The 11,554-nt window shown below is 43.7% G+C and overlaps 1 protein-coding gene across 1 annotated transcript; it reads right to left on the bottom strand.

Moving 5' to 3' along the window:
* Positions 1-262: 262 nt before the first annotated feature.
* Positions 263-10,598, bottom strand: LOC310987173 (uncharacterized protein). The gene is made up of 6 exons (XM_083973365.1): positions 10,362-10,598; positions 7,996-8,130; positions 5,364-6,322; positions 3,629-3,803; positions 3,322-3,471; positions 263-1,766 (listed from the first exon to the last, which is right to left on the bottom strand). Exons 2-6 carry the CDS (start codon positions 8,111-8,113, stop codon positions 1,078-1,080), a joined length of 2,091 nt encoding a protein of 696 aa, XP_083829491.1. The 5' UTR covers positions 8,114-8,130; positions 10,362-10,598; the 3' UTR covers positions 263-1,077.
* Positions 10,599-11,554: the final 956 nt, after the last annotated feature.

The raw sequence follows: 11,554 nt of genomic DNA, 5'->3' as shown, positions 1-11,554 counted from the left end.
ATACTTATACTAGATAGATAGATAGATAGATAGATAGATAGATAGATAGATAGATAGATAGATAGATAGATAGATAGATAGATAGATAGATAGATAGATAGATAGATAGATAGATAGATAGATAGATAGATAGATACCTCTCTTACACCAACTCCTGCAGACAGAGATCCCCACACAAATTTTAGTACTTCTGACTTTTATTGTTCAGTATAACATGTCCCATACATTTAGACAAGAGGCAGCACTGGGCGATACTTTCCACCCTTTTCGTATCACAGCCTTAAAGGTTGAATTCCTTTAATTCACAACAGTTACTTGGCCTTAAAGAGTTGTTTCAACCAGGTGAACCTGCTTCATGGTTTGGTTGTTGAATAACTACAGTATACTGTACAAAACAGACATAAAAAATGTAATCACCAACTAAGGCAAAATGGTTTTGGCAAACACCTGATGAAAATCATGATCCTTCGTGGTTTCATTTCTGGGTACAACCCCCCTCCCCTGAAAAAAAAAATGAATTCCAGTTTCACCTGACTGCTCATTGGCCACAGTAACCGTCTGATACAAAAACATAATTCTTCTTCAATCCAATTTTCCACAAACACAATTAGTTGGAATGAAAAATACTGCATGGACAAAGTGAAATCACAAACCTTATATACCGGTAAGTCATTTTGCGCTACCTTAAATACTATGATATTCCAATGCAACTAACATAGGAAAGAGTGATAAATAAGAGCAAATATGGCCTTTAAAATTTATCATATAATCAGTTTCCAAGATTTTACAAAAGTTTAGCAAATTTTTTTTGTTTCTGTTGTTGTTGTTTGGTTTGAAACTCTGTTAGTTAGTTGCAGGACATCAGTGGGTTTGTGTGTAAATTTGGCTGCACCTTTGTGGGAGTTAAATATTTTATTTTTTAATACTTTTTTGGGTGAACCGCCACATAAAGTTTTAATACAGTCTATTCACAGAGGTAGTCGCTTACGTCTCACTTTCAGTTCACGTTCTACTGCCTACAAACCTTGCACTGCTGTAGCACTACTGGCACGAATCTGTGTGGTTCATATAAATACATTATAGGATGTTTTTGTCTGTTATACACATATTAATTGGAGAGTTGTCGTCGCTCTGTGAGAACTCGTCGTTCTTCTCGTTGAACGCCGACTCCTCCTCAGTCTCAATCAGCTCGTGTTTTCGTTTGTGGAGCCTCAGGCTTTGCGAGCGGCTGAACCCTCTCCCGCAGACATCGCAGCCGTACGGCCTCTCTCCCGTGTGCAGCCTGAAATGGTTCTTGAGGCTCGACGCTCGCGTGAAACTCTTTTCGCACTCGGGACAGTCAAACTTCTCCCCGAAGTGGATTTTCTCGTGTTCCCTCAAGCGGCCGGACTGGTTGAAGCTCCGGTCGCACACGGAGCAGTGGTAGGGCCGCTCGCCCGTGTGCGTGAGCCGGTGTCTGTTCATGGCCCCCGAGTGGGCGAAGCTCTTCCCGCAGTCCGGACAGGAGAAGGGTTTCTCTCCGGTGTGGACCTTCTGGTGACCTTTGAGTTGACCTTTCTGCGTGAACTGCTTCCCACACAGAGAGCACTGATAGGGTTTCTCCCCCGAGTGAATCCGCATGTGGATTTGCAGCGCGGACATCTTGTGGCAGTCTCTACCGCAGAGCCCACAGCAGTACGAGCTCTTGGTCAGATTATTGTTGAACTGTTCCTGCTCTTGCGATAACGGAGGACTGTCGGCCACGCGGTCGGGATCCTCTCCGCTCACTGGGAACAGAAATGGAGAGATGGACACAATTCAGTATCTGTTCATTTCATCAATCTTGAATGATGTGTGAACTGTAATGCTGAATAGTAACAATCTTGTTCATAAAGACGAGTTTCCTGTGTACAAACAATACTCAAAACAACCAACAAATCGCTCTCATGGACAAGTTGTGACCTGCACATTCACCACGCTATGAGATCATAACAGAACGTTACCAGACTGAGTTGTTTTAGAGGCAAATACCGAGACCTTGCCGGAAAACTGTCCCTGAAAAAACCTGCAAAACCACTGATGCATGTCCCTGAAGGCAACATGCATCAGCGGTTTTGCATGAATTTACCTCTAACACAACTCTGTCTCGTAACATTCTGTTATTATTTCATAGCGTGGTGCAGGTCACAACGTGTCCATAAGAGCGTTTTGGAGTTGTTGGATTGTGTATTTGATGAGGGAAACCAAGAAATCCCATGAGCCTCCGTAGCGTAGCTCTGAGCAGCTCACGGCTCTGCTCCGCCGTTCTAAAAACAGCTTGCACCGACAATTAAAGGTAACGAACCTACTGCTATGACTATAGGGATTATGGCAATGGGCCAATTTGACAAAATGTTGAACTATCCCTTTAAGGAGAGGGCCTTAAGAGTTTTTCTCTGGTTTTATATCTCTCTCCAAAGAGCACCTCTTGTTGAGAAATGAATCCACGAAGCGCTCCTTGTTTAAACATTTTTTGAACAGCGGACTTCCGTTGGGTCCCTCGGACAGATACCACGTCTGAAACACGTCAGTGGCAACAATGGGGGTCTTTGTTCTGGCGCCACTTCTCGTGTTTAGTCGACTTATGATGTTTGGACCAAGGGGGCAGTTGTCGGTCTGAGAAGTGAAGCTCACTTCCACGTTTAAAAAACTGCAATCCCCTCGGCTTCCTCTGGGGGCTGGTGTCAGAAAGCAGCATGTCTCCATAGACCCCCATGTTAAAATCGCCGACTTTACATCCTCAATAAACATGATCAAAGCCTGGTGCCATCATGTTTTTTGGTCTCAATCGATAGTTTCTACCCCCGCACACACTCTGAGGGGAGCGAATTGTTTTTTAACTCTACCGTTTTACTATTATTAGGTTTAAAATTCTCGCCAATTAGGGCGAGGAAACGTTGAGTGACAGGTCCGAGCAGCTCCGTGGACAGCTGCTTCGAGGCCAGTGGGCGGGTTCTCGGCCGGCCAATCCAACATGGCGCTGTTCAGGCCGCCATATTTGAGTCACAAAAACGACTCCCCAAAACCAATGGGTGACGTCACGGACGCTACGTCCATATTTTTTACAGTCTATGGTTTGGACTACAGAACACAAGCTTAGCTTTTCACTCTTCTTCTCTGTTTTTGGTGTATTTTATGTGTGTGGCAGTGTGACAGCGCCACTACAGGCCTGGTGTATGAACTACAGCGGATGGAGTCGTGTCCAGAAATACACAGGAACTGTACGGTTAATATGCAAACTTGATCGTCATCGCAGGCCTAGTGTTGAGTGATATCTGCACTTGTTTTAATATATTTCCTTACAGTCGACAGGTTCCTCGTCTTCCTCCTTCACTGTAATCCTAATTTCTGTGCTGCTTTTCTCTTCCTCCTTCCGCTGCTGCTGCTGCTGCTCTTCAATCTCTTCTGGCGTGGTACAATCCTCTCCTGTGGACGGCTGCTCAGGAGCGTCTTCTGCAGAGGGAAACCACACATCACAGTTTAAATCATCATTAGAGGTTTTCATGTTTGTTTGTTTTTTTTTGCTATTTACAGCACCAGACATAAGTTTGTGTATCCAAACCTCTGACTGGTACTGTGCAAATTTGGGATCTCATTCATGTTCATGTACCACACAACGGCTCCTCTTCTTCCTCCTCTTTTACTATTACATTCATTTGTGGACTTGAGGTGGTTTCCTCCCGCCGCTCCTCCGGCTGTCTCTGGTTGATTTCACACGGAGCTGCTTCAAGATCGTCTGAAGAACGAGGTTCATCTGAACTGGGCGAACTCTGTCTCCCAGACACCTAGGAAAACATTTGCATAAGAAGAAATAGACACAGCACCTATGTTAGGAGGGTTAAAGAGCTACATGTATATAAGGAAAGAAAAACACAGATTCCACATTGAAATTGCTTTTTACATCTGTGGCCAAAAGAATGAGAGAATGACACAAATATTAATTTTCACAAGGTCTGCTGCCTCAGTTTTTATGATGCCACTTTGCATATACTCTAAAATGCTATAAAGAGTGATCAGATATGCCATGAAAATGAAATTAAAGGGATATTCCGGCGTAAGTTTAACCCATGGTCTAACACACTATGACACTGAGTAAGACACCGCCTCGAGAGATCACATTTGCCGACCGCAAACTTCTCTAGTTGTGGCAACTTCAGCACAGACCGTACGATAGCAATACACTGCTGTCGATTCCTCCACGAGCCAACCGCGATCAAAAAAGTCAACTCATAGCCACAAATAATGCTCAGAACAGCACCAAACTTCATCAACAGTACAAACAGGGTCCCAGCCCATAATACGAGGCATCAAACACCTGCCTGGTTTCTATTGAAAAGAGACGAAAACACAACTCAACCACTCTCCTCCAGCCACCTCCTACTAATGCAGAAGCCCTAACAAGTCAGATGACAGAAGCCGCCTCATCAATCTGCAAGACTGCCTGAAAGACATTAGATCCTGGATGTCCTCTAACTTCTTGCTACTGAATTCAGATAAAACTGAGGTCATCGTGTTTGGACCTAAACATCTCAGGGACACGTTCTCTAATCAGATCGCTACTCTAGATGGCATCACCCTGACCCCGAGTACAACTGCGAGGAACCTTGGAGTCATTTTTGACCAAGACCTTTCATTCAGCTCCCACATAAAACATGTGACTAGGACTACGAGCGATGCTGAGAAACTAGTACATGCATTTATCACTTCTAGGCTAGACTACTGCAACTCTCTCCTGTCAGGATGTCCAAAAAACTCTCTAAAGAGTCTCCAGCTGGTCCAGAATGCCGCAGCGAGAGTTTTGACAGGAGTTAGGAAGAGAGAGCACATCTCTCCCACCTTAGCTTCTCTCCACTGGCTTCCTGTAGGATTTAGAATAGACTTCAAAATCCTTCTGCTGACTTATAAGGCTCTTAATGATAAAGCTCCAACCTATCTGAAAGAACTAATCATTCCTTACTGTCCTACCAGAGCACTCTGCTCCCAGAACGCAGGTCTGTTAGTGACTCCCAGTATCTCTAAAACAGACTGGGAGGTAGAGCCTTCAGTTACCGGGCTCCTTTACTGTGGAACCAGCTCTCTCCATGGGTCAAAGAGGCAGACACTCTAACTACATTTAGGTCTAGGCTTAAGACCTTCCTCTATGACAGGGCTTTTAGTTAGGGCTGGTTCAGGTAGCTCTGAACCATTTTACAGCTACACTGCTATAGGCTTAGACTGCTGGGGACACATCTGGTTACACAGAGCCCTCTCCTTTCCCCTCCTCTCCTCCTCCCTCCTTCTCCTCCTTGCCTTGCCTTGTTGTGTCATTCTCAAAACCGTTGGCCACGGCTGTTTACTGTCTCTACCTCTGAGGCGACGTCGTTGGTCAGGTCTCGTTGGGACGATTCGCCGACCGGAGCTTGAGCCGGGTCTGAGACGACACCTGCTGCTGTGACCGGTCCGTTTTTGTTCTGCGTGCACGACCGCTTGTGGTTCCTCAGAGTTCCCGCCAGCGAGAAGTGCCTCCCGCAGTCGGCGCAGGTGTACGGCTTCTCTCCGGTGTGAATCCTCGTGTGTCGCCTCAGCTCTCCGGGAGCCACGAACGACTTATCGCACTGCGTGCAGCTGTACGGTTTTTCTCCGGTGTGCGTGCGCATGTGCGTCGTCAGCGTCCACTGCTGCGCGAACGTCTTCCCGCAGTCCGAGCAGTGGTACGGCGTGATGCCGGTGTGCAGCCGCTCGTGCCTCACCAGCGTTCCCGACAAGGCGAAGCGCTTGTCGCAGAAAGAGCACTGGTAGGGCCTCTCCCCGGTGTGAGTCCTCTGGTGGTCTCTCAGCTCCGCCGCCGAGTTACAGCTCTTATCGCAGTCCGAGCACGGGAACTTCTTCCTGGTGAAGCCGGCGACGACCTCCGAGTGCATCGCCTCTAAGTGCGTTTTCAGGTGCCAGTGGCGCGAGAAGCTCTTCAGACAGATGGAGCAGTGGTACGGCCGCTCCCCGGTGTGCGTCCGCCGGTGCAGCCGGAGCTCGCCCTGACTGGCGAAGCGTTTCTCGCAGAAAGTGCACGGGAACGGCTTCTCCCCGGTGTGGACCCTCTCGTGGATCATGAGGAGCCCCTTCTCTGGAAACCGCTTCTCGCACATGGAGCAGGGGAAAGGCCGCTCCCCCGAGTGAGTGCGTAGGTGGCGCTGGAGCTTGGAGGCGTAGGGGAAGTCTTTGCCGCAAACGGAGCAGCTGTGGAGAGACGGCGGCTTCTCATTCTCCGTCTGATCGAACGTCTTTGAGGGAACCTCCGCTAGTCCGATACCAGGGGCGACGCTCTCTCCTGTGTCAACACAAAGACAAAGGAAATATTTTATTTAAAAGGGATAGTTCAACATTTTGGCAAATTGGCCTATTGCCATAATCCCTATAGTCATAGCAGTAGGTTCGTTACCTTTAATTGTCGGTGCAAGCTATTTTTAGAACGGCGGGGCAGAGCCGCGAGCTGCTCAGAGCTACGCTACGGAGGATAATGGGATTTCTTGGATTCCCTCATCAAACTCATCAAATACACAATCCAACAACTCCAAAACGCTCTTGTGAACAAGTTGTGACCTGCACATTCACCACACTATGAGATAATAACAGAACGTTACGAGACAGAGTTGTTTTGGAGGTAAATTCAGAGACTGCTTGCCGAAAAACTGCCCCCAACAGGAACATGCATCAGCGGTTTTGCATGAATTTGCCTCTAAAACAACTCTGTCTGGTAACGTTCTGTTATCATTTCATAGCGTGGTGAATGTGCAGGTCACAACTTGTCCACCAGACCGTTTTGGAGTTGTTGGATTGTGTATTTGATGAGTTTGATGAGGGAAACCAAGAAATCCCATAACCCTGAGCAGCTCACGGCTCTGCTCCGCCGTTTTAAAAATAGCTTGCACCGACAATTAAAGGTAACGAACCTACTGCTAAAACTATGGGGATTATGGCAATGGGCCAATTTGCCTAAAATGTTGAACTATCCCTTTAAGACACAGCATAGAAGGAACTAGGGATGCACAATAACTCTTTTTTTGCCACCGATACTGATGGCCGATAACTTCCTGCATATCATAACCAAAGTCGGTACAGATTACGATAACATTTTTAATAGTTTATAAACATTCAAGCTTCTCGTGGAAAAATAAATAAACCAGATAATCTGAGAAAGAAAAAGAGCACTCGCCAGTACGATTAATTTAGTATTTTGAACTAGTATCAAGAGAGGAAAAAGTAGGATCACTATAGCTCTAGTCTTAAATATGTTTGGAGACATGGTGCATTCAGGTACCTGGACATATTTACAGACTAATCTAATGCAAAAGTGTGAGATGTCCCTGGACGCTTATGCTGCCTCTTCAATTAGATTTGATTAATACTAAAACACTAACACTAGATCGTCCTGTATGTGTGCAACATCTAAACTTTGTGTTTGTAGCACGCTTGCCTTCACTCTACCTTCCTTCACCCATAGCATGAAAAACAGACCCTAACAACAGCCAATCATGGCTCTCTAACACATGACAAATGACAGTGTTTCCAGTAACAGCACATACTCGTTCATCCATGACTTAAGTGACAAGCGCCGTTAATAACGAGCCCACAGAGGTTAAAGACCTGGGTCTCCAAAACCAGTCGGTGATTGAGAAACTGAAACACCCTCAGGCATCTACAGCCACATCCAGTTACCCTCATTTTCTCTATATTTTACTGTGATGTATCGTAAAAACATCATATTATATTGTTTTTTCTCATAATTTATATTATATGACCATGTATCTTCCATTACTTCACATAAATGCCACCACTAACTACAAAACATCAACATCTAATATCAACAACTCATAAATATCAGTTTGCATGATGTAAGAATTCATTACAAGACTATTATCAGATACAAATACAACGAACAGGAGACACAACTTTTCCTGTCATCCATTGTGTTATATACAATTACATTTTTATTTTACTCACTGAGATCCGAGAAATCGACTTCCTCCCCATCAGAGTTGATCAGACCTCCGATTTCTTGCTGGTCTTCCTCGGCGAGGAGCACGGCTGGTCCGAAGTCGTCAGGGTTTTCAGAGCCCATGTCTCAAACATAAAAACCTAGTGGAGGTGAACAATCACGGATCAGTAAACAAACACTCCATAAATATGACGTTTACAGCAAGTGACTGAATATTTACAGAGAAAGAAACATGACAAAAGCTTCTCTCGGCCTGCTGTTGTGGCTTGCACAATGCATGCATAATAGGGTTAAAGGGATAGTTCAACATTTTGGTAAATTGGCCCATTGCCATAATCCCTATAGTCATAGCAGTAGGTTCGTCACCTTTAATTGTTGGTGCAAGCTATTTTTAGAACGGCGGAGCAGAGCGGCGAGCTGCTCAGAGCTACGCTACGGAGGCTAATGGGATTTCTTGGTTTCCCTCATCAAACTCATCAAATACACAATCCAACAACTCCAAAACGCTCTGGTGGACAAGTTGTGACCTGCACATTCACCACGCTATGAGATAATAACAGAACATTATGAGACAGAGTTGTTTTAGAGCTAAATTCATGCAAAACCGCTGATATGCGTTCCTGTTGGGGGCAGTTTTTCAGCAAGCAGTCTCTGCATTTACCTAGAAAACAACTCTGTCTCGTACTGCTATGACTATAGGGATTATGGCAATGGGCCAATTTGCCAAAATGTTGAACTATCCCTTTAACACTAATCTACATTACACATACACATTGTATTCATGAGGTTAAGGCTGACTAACTGAAATATATGACAAAATTCAGTGTGCAATATCCAATCTGCAGGAATAGTCATAACACAACATTATAAATAAAGTATAGTGGGGTGGATCCCTACAATAAAATCAAAATTTACATCTGTAACATTTAAAAACTCTCAATATAATAACAATGCTTTCTTTGGGATAACATCCAGCCTTATACGAGGTGCAGTAAGTACGAACAGTGTGTTAGTATAATACACTGAAACATATCCATCAAGTGTCTCGGGTTACAATTTACTCCCAACACTACAATTTTATGCTAAACCGTCCAAACAGCAGTGGTGCAGCTTGTAGATTTACAACTGATGTTTTGGTCACATAAAACTAGTAATTTGAATGCATCATTTTGGGGTAAATTATAGTAACATTATCACTATTAATCGAGAAAATAAACCTCAGACTAATCTATAATGACAGTGTTATTTGCAGCTGGAGTGTGTGTTGTCATTTTGTGGTTATGAAAATAATAACATCAGGGAGTTTATTCAGTGACTGAGGCTGATTTTATGTGTTTTATTCATAAGTCTCCAGCTGCAAATCTCTACGGGGAGAGGGGGGAGAAGAAGGGGGGAGACAGAGAGGGGTATAGTTGTCACTTGACCCCTTTCTACACAGCGGGGTGGGAGGGGGTCAGTGCCTCCACCCTGGAAGACAGCCATTGTCTGACTGCTCAAGGACACTTCAGCAGGGCGGATGCTTTGTTGTTGTGACTGACTTGGGGGGGTTGAACCTGGCTGGGCCTTTATACAGCTGCAGGGATGATGAGGTGTCTTTTACAATTTATATAAAGACACACAACAAGCAAAGCAGCTGCTGCAGTGATATTGCATATTAAATATAGGGTTTACTACTACTGTCAAAAACAATCCCCAGCAGTGCTTTCAAAGTAGGTTTCAAACCTGCACCTTTGTCGTGCATCTTATTCTGCACAGAGCTGCACAGCCACAGCTAGGTAGCTCAGCAGCGTTAGCCAAGAAGAACCGGTTGTTTAGTTTTTTTCCCTTCATGCTTTTTCGTTATTATTTCTCCTTTAACTTTGTCAACAGCATTCACAAGCTAACCTGTTGGTAACTATATTTTATCAATGAAAAGACACGATGACAGCAGCAGTGCAAGCGACAACAACTGTGCAGCAGCAGCAAACATCTGTATTATAGTTATTATTTCACCTCTGGATGAGTCTCAGTCGTGCCGTGCCGTGCCGTGCTAGTGCTGTGTCTGGTCAACGGGCCACCTCAGAGACAGTGTTATTAGCCAGCTAGCCACACACACACACACAGACAGAGACATGGCGTTTCACTACTAGCTCTGGTTATCTTAGCCATCAGCTAACGACCAGCAGCCACTGCTCCCTCCCTCCCTTTAAAAAAAGCTGCTGCAACAATTATCGCGCACGTTTCACCATCGAGTCCGGTGTGAAAATAATAGCAGTGATAATATTTGTATTTATTTATTTTTTCCTGCAAATGTCATGCCCTCGCATATCGTATAATACACTGGCTAACTTAGGAGGCTAGCTAACAACAGACAATAGACATTTTGACCAACCTCAGATTTTCTCCCTCAGGTAATAAGAAGAAGCAGCAGAAGAAGTCGCGCTTCTGAAGTTTATTTTGAAACGACTGCACAATGTTTTCTATTTCTCTCTCATTTTCAGGCTCAACGTGCTCAACCCGCCCCGCCTGGTTTAATGTCAAACAACTTGGGAGTTGAAGTTAAATGAGCGTTTGGGTATATGTCTGATGATAACCTGTCTAGCCTTTTTAGCTGCTAGCAATATACACACAGACACACTCACTACAGCAGCAGCGTCGGAACTTCCGGTTCAGCTCTTCTTTTACCACAATAAAAGCCCCCCGGCGTGCACCTAGGTGAAATCAAATAAATAATGTTCAATATAGAAAATACACAAGTATAACACTTATTCACGTCAGCTATAATTCACATTGCTTGAAAGCTACACACAGGGTTGAATCACATGTTTCGCTGTCTTTTAATTTTTTCTATTAATTTTGGAGATTCCTGTACGTTGGACAGTAATGTACTGAACATAGCATCTTTTCTTTTCTTTTTTATTTATTTATTAATTGTTTATTGGGCTATTAAATATATATGTTTTGACCTTGATAAGCAGTTTGGCATCTTTCTTGTTTTTTTGGTTAAATGTAAATAGTTAAACATGAATAGGATTAATGGGAAGGCTGGTACAAACTCAATAGCTTCAGCCTACATCTTTTTCGTCATATGCCATAATTATAGACTCATAAATTAGATTGTAATAAGGCCAATGATGATTGTTTGACTGATTGTTGATTTTCACTATATGTGCACATATGACCAAATTAAACTACTACTGTAGTACTGCTACTACTTCCAAAATCCTTACGTCTCTCTCTCTGCTACTACTACTACTACTGGTGCATTATCTCTATTATTATGCATATACATACATACTAGTTTTAGTGAAATAAAAAATCAATATATACTATTATAATGTAAAAAAAAAAAAAAAAAAAAAAAAATACTATGATGAAGATAATGTATTCTGTGGATAACGGGGGCGGGACTAGATAAGCTTTTGCTTAATCTCTAATATCATAATTTATTGTTTTATTTATAAACACTGATAATCTGAATATATGAAGTGACTCTTAACTAAAGGTATACAATAGCTGTAGTCGAGTAAAACATAAATAAATTGGAATGAATAACTGATATTGGATGCGTCTCTGCATTGGACT

This window comes from Trachurus trachurus (assembly GCF_905171665.1).
Source record: "Trachurus trachurus genome assembly, chromosome: 1".
NCBI lineage: Eukaryota > Metazoa > Chordata > Actinopteri > Carangiformes > Carangidae > Trachurus > Trachurus trachurus.
This window is presented reverse-complemented; position numbering and strand designations above follow the sequence as displayed.